At 37.4% G+C, this 15,118-nt stretch overlaps 1 protein-coding gene across 1 annotated transcript in view; it reads right to left on the bottom strand.

Moving 5' to 3' along the window:
• The window catches only part of puf (ubiquitinyl hydrolase 1 puf), an 870,156-nt gene extending 859,057 nt beyond the window's left edge, over window positions 1-11,099 (bottom strand). Inside the window, exons 1-3 of the mRNA XM_068225443.1 lie at window positions 10,988-11,099; window positions 10,057-10,153; window positions 9,119-9,933 (exon numbers count right to left, since the gene is read on the bottom strand). Coding sequence (XP_068081544.1) covers window positions 9,119-9,933; window positions 10,057-10,153; window positions 10,988-11,030 — 955 coding nt within the window. The 5' untranslated portion in view covers window positions 11,031-11,099. The remainder of the gene's footprint in view (window positions 1-9,118; window positions 9,934-10,056; window positions 10,154-10,987) is intronic.
• Window positions 11,100-15,118: the final 4,019 nt, after the last annotated feature.

The following is a 15,118-nucleotide window of genomic DNA, read 5'->3' as shown; positions in this document are numbered from 1 at the left end:
GTGTACAAATTTTCACATATTTAGGTTATAGTATAGGCATGTTACCTAACGAGTTAAGGTGGCATCTAAAATTTGCTGCGCTGCATGATGAAATTCCCGTGGACGGAGCTTATGAAAGCAATGCTAATAATAATGATAATGATGATAATAATAATAATAATAATAATAATAATAATAATAATAATAATAATAATAATAATAATAATAATAATCGTATGGCCTCAGCTACCGTGTGCAGACATTTCGATTTGACGCCATCTGGCTGGCTGCTCGTCAATTTCGACGTTCCGTTTTACTCTAGGTCCGCTAGATGGCAGACAGAGTAAACCGGATCTCTCTTGGGCGTCTATGGCTGAGATTTAATGAATTTTGTCGGGTAAACACCAAATGTGTCACCAGAGATCTTTTACATGCCGACATCGTACGACATGGAGTGTCGAATGGACTTTTTTTCCGCCCTTCAAAAATCCGACTACCTCTGCCAGGTTTGAACCCGCTATCTTGGGATCCGGAGGCCGACACTCTACCACGGATCCACAGAGGCAACTAATAATGCAATATTTTCGCCAGCTGGGTGGCAGGAATGAGTAGCCAGATGGAGAATATTACATAAAAAATTATGATAAAAAGTCAATTTATTCCCCTCAGTACCTTAAGAAGAAGAAGAACAGTATGACCTTAGCTGCCATGTGCAAGCATTTTAATTTTATGCCGCCTGGCTGCTTACTCATCAATTTCGACGTTCCGTATTACTCTAAGTGCCAACTAGATGGCAGAGTAAACTGAATCTCTCTTGGGCGTCTATAGCTGAGATTTAGTGAATTTTGATGGGTGAACACCACAGGTGTTGCATGCCGACATAGTACAACATAGCGAGTCGAATGGACTTTCTTCCACCCTTCAAAAATACAACTACCTCTGCCGGATTTCAACCCGGTATCTGTGGATCTGGAGGCCAACACTCTACCTGTATGTTTTTGTTTTCTATTTGCTCTACATCGCACCGACACAGATAGGTCTTATGGTAACAATAGGAAAGGAAAAGCCTAGGAATGGGAATTAAGGTACAGCCCCAGCATTTGCCTGGTGTGAAAATGGGAAACCACGGAAAACCATCTTCAGGGTTGCCAACAGTGGGATTCAAACCCAAAATCTCCCGGATGCAAGCTAACAGCTGCGTGCCCCTAACCGCACGACCAACCTGACAGGTAAGACTCTACCACTGATCCACAGAGGGCATTAACAATAATATTAGACAGGTAAACATTAATTGCCAAACTGAGCTATTTTATTGTTATTATCACGAACAAGACACAACAGAGTATTTTGAACTTCTAGTGTTCTACTGCTCGTTCACAATCACGTATTACCAGGACCTACCACTCTGTTGCTGTGGAGTGCCATATGGGGTTGTGACGTCATGCAGAATCGAGTGCTTGCATGCAATTCCACGCTAATCCAGACACCGCTTACACATGACACTAACATGATAGTCAATCTAAATATTTAATCTGCGATGTAATTGATGCAATTATGCTGACAATTATGAAGAGTTAATGGTTCATGATGTGGGTTACTGTAGTCACGTCCTAGTTCGTGAACCATGGGCAGCAGCTGAGTGGCCTAGTAAATGGTCCCGAGAGTCGAGATACTAGTTGCTACGGAATGGGAGTGGGCATCTTGGACATAATCTGAGTCATGGCCCTCCTTGTGCAAGGCGGCTAGGACTATACAATCCACCGTGGTCCCTAACCTGTTAGAAGAGAGATCCTCACTTGGACTTAGTGTAAGTAAGGGTAGCATCCTGCTTCACAGAATTTACCAAACTCAGAACATTTTAAGTAAATTCGAACATACGGGAGTAACGGAGTCCCACTCCCATTTAACAAACGAGGGACTCCTCGAAAACAACTTGGCAAACAAAATAGGGAGTTATGGGGAGTTATCAATATTAATGGGACTTACAAGAGAAAGAAAGTAAAACTGGTCTGAGTCGGCAAAGAGGATGCATTTGGATGTGCTAGGAGTAAATGATATTCGGATAAGGGGAGATAAAAAGAGATAGGAAATTATACTGTGTATCTGACGGGTGTTAAAAAGCGAAGGGTAGATGTAGGGTACAGCTGTTCATCAGGAATAATGTTGCATGCAACATAGTTTCTGTTAGGCATGTAAATAAGCGAATGATGTGGGTGGATTTGGCAGTTGGAAGAATTAGGACGAGAATTATCTCAGTGTATTCACCATGTGAGGGTGCAGATGATGAAGTTGAGAAGTTTTATGAAGCATTCAGGGACATTGTAGTCAGGGTCAACAGCAAGGACAGGATCGTATTAATGGGTGATTTCAAAGCAAGAGTTGGAAACAGAAGAGAAGGATATGAAAGGCGTGATTGGTAAATGTGGGGATGATATGGAAGCTAATAGGAATGCAGACATGCCAATTTTCAAAAGTACAAAAAATCAGGAGAAATATGGCAGCAAATCGCGACAAATTACGACACATCACTGATGGCAGAACATACTAATTCATTACAATTCAATACATTAACAACTCCATTTGGCCTACATATGTATTTTCTTATTTATATGTGAATACTAAATATTGGACATACCTGAACTTTAGGAATATGTGACATCTCATCCTTCATCATGCTAAACACATTACAACAAATTGTTGTTCAACACACCCGTAGCTGACTTAACCCTCTTCAGAAACTCGGAACTAAATTTTTGCTCAAAGCACTTGCCTTGCTGAACTGATTTTAAGCTTAAAATTTTCTCCAAAGTTTGTTCAGACAGCAACGATCTGAACTTTGTCTTCAAGACTCTGCTAAAAACCCTATCACATGCTACATTGCTAGGTGGACTTGATAAAATAGCAAGCATCACCTTAGAGAATCTGTCATATTTAACTACACCATCAGCTGATTTCATCAGACCTACCAATGCCCACAAAACATCAATTCTTCATTTTGCCCGGTCTGTTTCTTTGAGCTGAAAGTTACAGAACTGGGAGTGCAGAATATCAGTTTCTTTATCTAAATGTTCTGTTTCACTAGTCAGAATGTTCAGAAACTTGTTAATGAAAAATCTAAGGCTAGAAAATGATGCCTTACTTATAGCAGAAATATTTGCAACTTCTGCTTAATTATGGAAATTTGTGTACCATGTAGTCACATGAAGAAAAAACATGTAGGTAGTCACATGATGAAGAAGAACACTTTTAACAGACTTAAACAATATGCACTTTTCCTCAGACTTGAAAGTGTTCATCAAAACAAACGCAGAGTTCCCCATCATGAGATCACAATCATCCTTTTGATTTGCTGGAGTATGATAATCTACATCAAGGAGGGACGAGGAGCTTTTAATGTGTGGTTTCACTTTGCAAGCCTTGCCATCACATTCTTCAATAGTTCCTCCAAAATTGACTTCAATAAGTGGATGAGCAGCATACTTGACTGAAGAGCTATGTCTGGATTCTCAAAGATATCCATAAAACTTGAGAGAAAAAGGCAAAAAGATTTATGTACATTTGATGAAAGGAATATGAACAGTCATTCTTCATGTGAAAAAGCATGGCCCTTAGTGTCATCAGTAGTTTCATTCTTTGGGGAATGAAACTGATGACTGTGTTTTCCTTTCAACTGAGGAGTGTGGTGAAATGTTATGACAATGCTTCACCTTTTCAGACAAACAATACACATCTGCACTCAGACTGTGCTTAGGAATTGTGTAAGTCTTGAAAGTTTCCATCTGAGAATCCTTACTCACAATTTTGTTCCTGAATAAAGTAAGCAAAGGCTGCCACTGCAGCAAAATCCTATCTAAACACCTTCTTAGTGATAACCATGAGTAGGTACATGCTTCAGAATTTTCCTGATCTCTGTGTTGTGTAAAGCCTGAAATTCTCTGAACTTTTCTTTCCTCTTTGCACTTTTTTCCAGATAATAAAATATATCAATTATACTTCCATCTACATTACACAAAAGCACACCACACCCTTCTCTGCAGCAAGATCAACTAGCTGACAAGAGCAGCCTACAATGATTATGTTACCATTTTCCTGCTTCAAATATCCTGCCACACCATTCTTTGGTCCTACCATTACTGGAGCATTATCAGCACCAAGAGCTAGGCAGTTTTTTAATGGAAAGAGGAATTCCTGAAAAGTTGAGAGCAAAAGACTGGCAATGTTAGCTCCAGTAGCATTACCTTCTAAATTAGGCACAGAGAGTAGACAACTCTGTATTTCATTGAGTTCAGGCCTAAAAAATGTTACAATAGGATATGTTTTCAAGTCTCTCTTATTGCTACCATCAGTAGCAACAGAAAATGTATTCACCTGCAAATGTGATATAATTTTCGCCCTTTCTTCCATGCACATTTCTGTATTGATAGCCGCTGTTTTCGTTCTAGCACACCCATATAGTTTAGCGATTTCTGAATCAGAAAACATTTTGCGAAACAAAGGCCCCATGTGGTCGGCACAATTTACAGGGAGGTTATGTTCTACAATAAATGACAATAATAAAGCCTTGGCATTTGTCACAGGATTACATCTTTGTTTTTACATGAAATATTCAATTTCTAGTTTCTTTCTACACACTGGACACTCTCCTTATGTTTTTTCATTTGGATATGCTTGAGTATATCACACTTCCTGCCATGCGCAAGTGAAAAGTCACACCTACATATAGTACAGAATGTGAATGTTGGTCCCTTCCTGCATTCACTGAAACATGGAAACTCTTCCTTATAAGCGCTTTTAAATACTGCATCATATTCCTTTTATGACATTTTAGCCAAAACAAATATTAAGACATACAACCAAGAAGCACTACTACATGACGAAACACGAGCACTTATGCATGTCCTGCCCTGGGTAGACGTCTATGGAGTGCTAATTCTGAGGTTAGGTTACTCGCTTGAGACTTTCAGTTCCTATTATTAAGCTATTTGAGTATTTGACTATATTATAGACAAAAGAGGAGTACGTGGCTGGCCACCGTACCCCGTACTGCCATCCGATATGATTATCAGAACTACTATCCCAGCCATACTCAGCCATATATCGATAGAACGAGGAAACGTGAGAGAGATTAAAATAATTATTTTATTTACAACCACCTATTCAATACATTACAATACACTCACTGAATTATGGTATAATCATGAAGTGTCTTAAATAATGGGACATGTTTCATTTGCCACAGCGAACACCATCAGCCGTTAATGCACAAAGACTAGATAAGAGCCCTGAGCTTAAAAATGATAAAAATAGTATCCTCACAACAAAAGAGTAACAATGTCGTAATAAAAAAGTGATAATCAACAATTAACACAATATAATATATTAGATTGTAACAAAATATGTGCAAGTTAAAAACGAGTATTTGTTGTAGAATGTATTGAAGATGGCAATCCTCTTTCAATTTTTCTTTTCCTTTTCATCTTCCGTTGTCAACATAACTTCATTTCCCATTTTTTTCTTTCATTTCAGATTTCAAACTCCATTTTGTGCTACAATCTGCTCTCTTTCACCCAAGGACAGCTAGAACTCTCCCCATATTCAAGATCGTCGTTACTCTTTAACGAGTCCATTATTTGGTGTTCTACATTACATACAATTCTAGTTTTATTGCTAGCACATGAATATTCACTAGTTTAACTTGTACTTTCTTTCTGGCATCAAGATTCTCTCTCCTATGGAATTCGCAACTATTGGAGTTCACGTCATATATCAACCTTAGTTTGTTCGTTGTTATGTGCCTTTTGACTGGTTCAACTTGGACTCGTGACAATTCAATGGACTCTATTTTAACTCTTGTTTTCACGCAATTCTAAGGAACTCCATCCTCACAATAATTAATCTACACTTCAAGCATTGATGTATATTTTAATATCCACAATGTCTATTGTCATACTTTAACAACCCCATGATTGTTTTTAATTTCACAGATTGCCATCGTTAATGCATTCCACGACAAATACTCGTTTTTAACTTGCACATATTTTGTTACAGTCGAAGTCTAATGTTATATTGTGCTGATCGTTGATTATCACTTTTTAATTACAACATGGTTACTCTTTTGATATGAAGATACTATTTTGATCATTTTTTAAGCTCAGAGCCCTGACCTAGTCTTTGTGCATTAACGGGTGATGATATTCGCTATGCCGAACGAAATATGTCCCATTATTTACTTCATGATTATACCATAATTCAATGAGTGTATTGTAATGTATTGAATAGGGGGTTGTAAATAAAAGAATTTTATAATTTTAATATATCATCTTCAATACAGTTCCATTATGAGATTAATTACATGTAGATTAAAATAATACGAAAATTACAGAAACTGCTCTGAAAATTGGGGGATCGGTCCCGACGATCGGGAGATCGGGAAGAACAATGAAAAATCAGGAGTCTCCCGCTTAAAACGGGAGAGTTGGCACGTTTGGACTTCTGTGCTATACAGGTTTAGTAGTTACGAATACATTGTTCAAGCATAAGGCTATTCACCGCTACACATGGGAGGGTAGTAGTACCAGATCCATAACGGACTATATCTTAAACTTCGAATTCAGGAAATCTGTTAGGAATGTACAGGTTTTCCGGGTATTTTTCAATGATACAGACCACTATCTCATCTGTAGTAAACTACGTATCCCTAACCCTGGGATAGAGAAAGTGAAATCTGTCTGCAAACAAATAAGGGTAGAAAATCTCCAGGACGAGGAAATTAGACTGAAGTACATGGGTATGATAGTGAGAAGTTCTAAACAGTAGATAGTAAGTAGGTTTAGGATATAGAAAAAGAATGGGTAGCAAACAGTGATGCTGTAGTAGAAATAGCAAGGGAATACCTAGGAACAACTGTTTGTAAAGATGGGAAAAAACGAACATCTTGGTGGAATGATGAAGTGACAGCACCTTGTAAACATAAAGAGAAGGCATATCAGAAATGGCTCCAAACAAGCGCTGATGCAGACAGGGAATTGTATGAAGATGAAAGGAACAGAACAAAACAAATAGGCTAGTTGTTGAATCCAAAAAGAAGTCTTGGAAAGATTTTGGTGATAACCCGATAAGGCTACGTCAAGCAGCAGGAAAAACTTTCTGGACAATAATAAAGAAAGGGAGGGAAAAAGGAAATGAATAGTGTTTTGCGTAATTCAAATGAACTCATAACAGATCCTAGGGAATCGCTCGACAGGTGAAAGAAATATTTTTAAAATCTCAACGTAAAAGGAAATCTTCCTCATGATGTCGCGAACAACCGAGCTCATGGGGAGGAGGAAAATGATGTTGGTGAAATTACGCTTGAGGAAGTGGAAAGAAAGGTAAATAAACTCCAATGTCATAAAGCAGCAGGAATACATGAAATTAGACCTGAATGGGAAGGCAGGGATGAAATGGCCTCACAGAGTAATAAGATTAGCATAAAGTGTTGGTACTGTAGCTTCAGATTGGACAAAAGCAGTAACTGCACCGATCTATAAGCAAGGGAACAGAAAGATTGCAACAACTATCGAGGTATCTCATTGATTAGTATACCAGGCAAAGTATTCACTGGCATCATGGAAGGTAGGGTGTAATTAGTGGTTGAGAGGAAGTTAGATGAAAACCATTGTGGTTCCAGACCACAAAGGGGCTGTCAGGATCAGACTTTTAGTATGCGTCAGGTAACTGAAAAATGCTACGAGAGGAATAGAATGTTTATGTTTCACAGATCTAGAGAAAGCATATGACAGGGTACCAAGGGAAAAGATGTTTGCCATACTGGGAGACTATGGGATTAAGGGTAGATTATTAAAATCAATCAAAGGCATTTATGTTGACAATTTGGCTGCAGTGAGAATTGATGACAGAATGAGTTCTTAGTTCAGGGTACTTACAGGGGTTAGACAAGGCTGTAATCTTTCACCTTTGTTGTTCGTAGTTTACATGGATTATCTGCTGAAAGGGAGAAAGTGGCAGGGAGGGATTCAGTTAGGTGGAAATGTAGTAAGCAGTCTGGCATATGTTAACAACTTGGTCTTAATGGCAGATTCTGCTGAAAGCCTGCAGTCTAATATCTTGGAACTACTGGACGAGTTGGTCGTGCAGTTAGGGATGAGCAGCTGTAAGCTCCTATCCGGGAGATAGGCAGACCTGAAGATGGTTTTCCGTGGTTTTCCATTTTCACACCAGGCAAATGCTGAGGCTGTACCTTAAATCTAACAATTTAGTGATAAGAGTTAGGCCTATAAAACTATATGAGGCCACAGCACTAGTTGCAAATAGTGGATTCTGCCAACGTTTTGTAAATTTACAAAGGCTTGCAGACTGAACACTGAAAGCCATAACAGTCTATAATGATGTATGTATGATGTAATGAAAATTTATCATTTAAATAAGCAGGATTTTTTTTTTCTATTGGCTTTACGTTGCATCGACATAGATACGTCTTACGGCGACGATGGGACAGGAAAGGGCTAGGACTGGGAAAGAAGTGGCCTTGGCCTTAATTTGCCTGTTGTGAAAATGGGAAACCACAGAAAACCATTTTCAGGGCTGCCGACAGTGGGGGTTTGAACCCACTATCTTTTGAATACTGGATACTGGCCGCACTTAAGCGACTGCAGCTATCGAGCATGGTAAATAAGCAGTTTTACAGTATTTACATTCTAATTTGGAGTGCACAATGACTCAAATATGTAGGCCTATTAATGTTATGTAACTAAGTTAGCATATATCTAGGTTGTCAGCCGGGCGGTTGTAAAAATGGGGAAGAGGCACGTCCATTAAAAAGGTCGTAGGGAAAACACTGGGATCAATATCTCACGTTCCAGAAACCAGCCATTAATGCTGAGGTAATGGTTAATGGAAGCCTTTTTCCTTCTCCTCCAAAGGTTCTCATGGTTAGTATGAAGATGGCTATGCTTTAACAAATGTACGTCTAACAGGGCACAGGACATATAACAAAAGTTCTGCAATTACTATAGTTCTGCCAAAAACAGTCTACATACATTTACCAGAAGTATAACCCTATTGATTTTCTAGGACTTTACTATGACAACATCTTTTACTAAACCTCATATATGTATTAGTACGTAATTAAGCAAATTACCTGCCATAGTCTTGATGCCAGGTGAGCGAAGATCTTTATCTGCAAGGTTGCACATGTAGCGAAGAACTTTGGAACGAAGAGGCACAAACAACTGCATTATAGAGCGGAAATTCAGCCACAACTTTAGATTACAAACGATAGCAATCATAGCATGGGCTAATGATACTGGCAATGTGTCAGGACTCTGATGCTCAAAGCAAAAGGTCATGGCATGAACACCACCACTCCTACAAAAGAGGCACACATTACGCAAAAGATATACTGGTATTTCGGGATCATGAAGATCACAGAAGACATTTAGGCTACCAGCCTCTTGTTGGGTAATCTCCTCTAATTTTGACTGCATTGTGTGTTTATAGGCCACATACAGTGGAAAATTTAACAGGAACACTTTTGAAAGAAAATGAAGGAGTTTCTCCTTATCCTGTAAACTCCATTCCTCCTCTTCCCCAGTAGCTTCACCAACTTGTTCATCATCACAGTCATTCTTGTTTTTCACCTCTTTGTCCTTACACTCACAGTCACGCTTGGAACAATCGGCTTCCGCTGTCTGATCACTTTCCCCAGCAGAACTTTTTGATCCATCTGGACCTTCACAGGTTGTGTCCACTGGAAGCGAATCAGTTTCATCCTGCTTGCTCCCATCTTCTTTGCTATCACCATTTTCACAAACAGTCTTCTTATCTGGAGGTTTCGCTTTCACCAAATCTTCTCGTAGTTCTTTCAGCTGGCATACTGCTAGACATATTATACTCTGAGTTATCAGGTTAAATCTTTCATAGTTCTTGGAATCTCGAAAGCAACACATACACTGTCTGTTAAAAAGGAGAACAGAAGATAAATTAGGCAACTGTTATGATATTTCAGCAGTTATTTCTCAATAAAGACACACAAGAAAATATAGGCTATATTTTATGACTTAAAATATTTGCACTTACCGTTGAGACCAAGACTGAATATATAGCATGACTGTTTCCACCTCATCCTTTTGAAGTACTGGATGCTCATCAGATTCTTTTGAAATTCTTTCTTCATCTATGAAAACATTGAGAATACTTCAGCACTACATAAAGATTCCACAAAGAAATAAGGGATTCCAGGACAAAAATATATTTCTAAAATGCACAATACAAACCTAACCAACATCATCTACATGAAAATGTGCACGTATGTTAACAGATTTGAGTGGTAGGCTCTACTATACAGAATAACAACAGAGCAAAATAAAAAAATCGAGTCTCACTGACAGATGTGCACACTATTTATTTACTGAATCACAAAACAAAGATAGTGATCACAGATTGGGTTCAAGTAACCAAAACTAAGGTCTTCTTACTATGTATTAATTTGCAATGTGAATTTACAATAGTGAAGGTATACATTTTGCAAAAAACCAATGAAACCCCCATACACTCACTCAAATTCATAACGACAACTGGGTATATCATTTACTGAAGCATTTAAAACTTGGGACATAACATTATTCCTTTGATAGGGAAGGCATTTAACATATTAGAGCATAAACGATAATACGAAAAGTAGAAAGATCATGAACTTTAACAGGTCATATTATACATCCAAAATAAAAAGTCACTAACACACCTACATGACAACTGTCAAAGAGAATTTCTAATGTTTATCTTTAAAAAACAAAATGATAATTGTCAAAATTTCGTAACAAAAGTTGGCTTGCTTCGCGGCAATGCATATATTTATCCTATAATCATATTTATTTGCACGATGGTCTTTCAGATGCAGGGCCCAAACTATAAAGTTCTTGTTATGATAGAATGATTCATCCCATCGTCGTATCAACAGAATAAATTCAGGAAAACTTAATGGAAGGATTTGCGGTTAGTTTTCGCTTACATGACTGAAGCAGATCCAAGAATTCTGCGCATACATCGCACATTTTATAAAATAAATTAAAAATAGTGATCCATAACCTCAGGTACACCCTAGCTAACCAAAACTGTCTATATTATGCATGGCGGCATTGTGATTACTACTTGAACGACACAACAACACGCCATATTGTATTGTGGCTTTGATTTTTGAAGGCCATCTGTCTGATAATAGTAGAACTAAAGCAGGTAAATTTCCCATGTTCACCAACATACAGTGTATAATATTCTCTAGATACTACCTAAAGAGAAAGTTTTGTCTACATAACGAACATGCACAATAATAATCTTCCTTCGAAATCATTTATTAAATATATGAATACAAGGCTAATATATAAATATAATATTAAGTGAAATATACGTTTAAAAAATTGTGGCGACATGAATATAAATATTAGATGAAATTAAAACAAACCCGGAGGCTACATTTACATCATTGAGAAACATAGGAAAAAAATGAGATGCTCAGCATTACATCATTGAAGAGTATAGGCAATTATAAAATGTTGCACAGCATTACAGAACAGAAACAACACGGCCACCTACGATTCAACTTAAACCTCATAAACGAAGGGATGCTGTATTATTATTATTATTATTATTATTATTATTATTATTATTATTATTATTATTATTATTATTATTATTATTATTATTATTATTATTATTATTATTATTATTATTATTATTTTGATTCGTTGTGCCCAGCTGTGGAGCGCGTTTGAACTTATTTTGCACAATGTTTCTTCTTCTTTTCTTCCCAATATCTCTTCATTTTTTCACTGTGTTCCTTTCTGCGTGTTTCTGTCCAGCCTGTATTTTTTCTTGTTGGTTTCTCTGCAAATGTATGTTTGTCTACTAAGCTTCTAAATTTCATTCTATCTTGAATGGTTTCGTCCTCAATACCCATTTCTTGTAGATCTTCATGAATTTCTGCTAACCAATTGTTGCGGATTTTCAGGGTTAGAGCTAGATTTAGAATTTTCTTTGTCAGCCTGTTGTTATCCATTCTGTGTAGGTGTCCGTAGAATTTTAGTCGTCTCTTTCTGATGGTATCTGTCATTTTTTCTGTGAATTGAAAAATTTCGTGTGGTTTCTTTTTCATCCAAATTCCATTTTCGAACTTTGGTCCTAGGATTTTTCTGAGAATTTTCCTCTCTTGTTTCTCAATGCTTTTCATTTGTGACCTGCCACCAATGATCAGTGTTTCAGATGCATAAAGTGCCTCTGGTTTGATGACTGTATTGTAGTGTCGTAATTTTGCATTTTTTGATATACATCTTTTGTTGTATCTGTTCCATGTGATTTTGTAAGCCCTTTGCAGTTTAGCAGTTCTTTCTTTGTTAGCTTCCTGATTTAACCCTGCTGGCTGAATAATTTCACCTAGATATTTGAATTTGTCTACTTGCGAAATTATTCCACAATTGGTGATTAATGGTTGATTGTCGAATCTTGATTTAGTTCCTTCCATAAACTGCGTCTTTTCAAATGAAATTTGAAGTCCGGTTTTTGCGGCTATTTCATTCAATTTTTCTATGGATTGGATTGCTTCTTGTCTGTTGTTCGAAAGGATCGCAAGGTCATCTGCGAAAGCTAAGCAGTCAAGGTGAATTTTGTCTTTAAGAAGTCTGCCAATGTTTATACCTTTAGTTTCTTTTCTCCATTCACGAATCACTTTTTCCAAAACTAAATTGAATAGTAGTGGGGATAGTCCATCTCCCTATCGGACGCCAGTTCTGATTTCGAACGGTTCAGAAATTTCTCCCAAGAATTTATTATTATTATTATTATTATTATTATTATTATTATTATTATTATTATTATTATTATTATTATTATTATTCAACTTCACTAATCGGCCAACTATGGACCACGATAAGCCTCACTATACATTCTGCCATTTGTTCATTTTTCGCTTGACCAATATCGTCTTCATTAGCTCACTGTGCTTAGCATGACGTTCTTCTGTCCATTTTGCACCAGTTTCCCGTTTTTCGTCCCGAAAAGTCCCAAAAATCTCGATGGGTGCTCTGAAAAGAGTTCGGTCTTGTGCATCTTCTGCTTGTAGGCCCAGTTCTTTAAGATCTTTCCTGACATTATCGTACCATGGCATTGCCGTTTGGATTTTGAGTCAAATATACTGAAGATACGTTTCGTCCATCGAGAGTCGATCATCCGTCGTTTATGACCGTAGAAGCGAACTCTGCCTTTACGTATTGTGTCCGTGAACTTCTCTATCGTAGAGTATACTTCTTGACTGGATTTTCTAATGTAGATGCTATTTTTGTAGTTTGGGCCAAGTATGATGTGTTGTACATGTTGCGGGTTGTTTGGAAATTGACATCCATTTTCTTGATTCTTGCTGCTATGGCCTCTTTGTCAAGCCCATTTTGCTAAATCCATTCCCCCAAGGTATTTATTATTATTATTATTATTATTATTATTATTATTATTATTATTATTATTATTATTATTATTATTATTATTATTATTATTATTATTATTATTATTATTATTATTATTATTATTATTATTATTATTATTATTATTATTATTATTATTATTATTCACTCACCGTGGCGGTTAACTGGACAGCATAAAGACTGTTGCCAAATTCTTCCGACCTCTGATGCTGTGATTGGAAGGATCTTGTCACGCAGCATGTGTACAAAATGACAGACCTCAGTGTTGAACATGTGATGACCAGTTCCCGTGGATGCTATTGAAGCTTATTGTGTAAAAATCCAGTGACAGAGATGACTACAGACCTCACTGTTGATAGGTCTGTTTCCCATAACGGTAGTTTTCGAACATCTGCTGCAGGGTCAATACACTTCTCAATCTTCAGGACATAGGACTGTCGGACATGGTGATATGAAGGTACCATTACATTCAGCAGATAAGTCTTCTCGAGGCGATTGACAATAAGGATAATACCAAACATTGAGTTCCAGCTGGAAATAATTCTAATTTCATCAACTGCAAATGTTAAAAACATATAAGCTCTTTAGGCTTTTTCAATCGTGAAATAACCAGCATTTCGCCACAGTGGGCCCATCAGTTGGATTGTAAGGCTACACGATTCCAAGACGCTGGTGGCTAGTGTGTCACTGAGACAACAATACAAACATATTATGAAGGACAATGCAGTGACAGTGCATTAGGTGAATCATGTGCCTCCACTTACAAAAATTACGTGTGTTGGATTTTTATCGCCCTGCTTGCAGATATCGATTGCAGTACAGCTTGAACGTTTCATTTTCAAGCACATCAGGAATGTATTCATAATCTGGTAATTCCCCACACAAAGTCCCGACACCGAAAAAAATAATAAACCCAAGATGTCGCCAACATTCGATTACTGATATGGCACTAGAACCAGCACAAGAATAGAAAGAACTAGAAGAAGAAGAAGGAATCCCGACTCGATTCCAAGGTGATGGTATACAATTTTCGCTCCGCCATCATGCCTAAAATAGCCTTACATCTACAGACAATACATTCCACAGTCTCAGCTAGTTTTCCCCATTTCCAGCATCTGCCATTAGCTTCTTCCTTTAAAGGCCGGTCTCCACTGATTAACATTTAACACCAACATGTTAAATTTAACATGTAACAATTGATATGTATATTGTGATTGTGTCTTCCAAATGACTTTGCATGTTAACTCAGAATGTTGAGGTTAACACTTTTAACATGTTGGCGTGTTTTCCGCTCCAAGTGGAAAACATGTCAAGTCAATTCGTTGTTCGTGAGATGTTCGCACAGCTTCGACAACTTCCTTTCCGGTTCCATGTCAACAGATAGCCAAACGATGCAAACGACGTGCTTCTCGTAAAGTAAGATTACAGTTACAACACTCCGCAACACTCATTCTCTTTGTTATAAGCTGCAAATACAGTACTGGTACCGATACGCGCACGTGTGTCGTTCTCTGTGCACTATACTAAAATTTATAGTAGTCAGAAATGGAGTGGAGCAAGATTACTTTGGACTTAATTAATGATATAATAGAAAGGCCTTGTTTATGAGATGTCTCATAAAAGGAATCCAGGGATAAAGCGAAGAAAGCCGACATTTTACAGGAATTCTAAAT

Source organism: Anabrus simplex, chromosome 1, assembly GCF_040414725.1.
Source record: "Anabrus simplex isolate iqAnaSimp1 chromosome 1, ASM4041472v1, whole genome shotgun sequence".
NCBI classification, from domain to species: Eukaryota; Metazoa; Arthropoda; class Insecta; order Orthoptera; family Tettigoniidae; genus Anabrus; species Anabrus simplex.
Note: the sequence above shows the minus strand (reverse complement) of the source record. Positions and strands in the feature narration are given on the sequence as shown.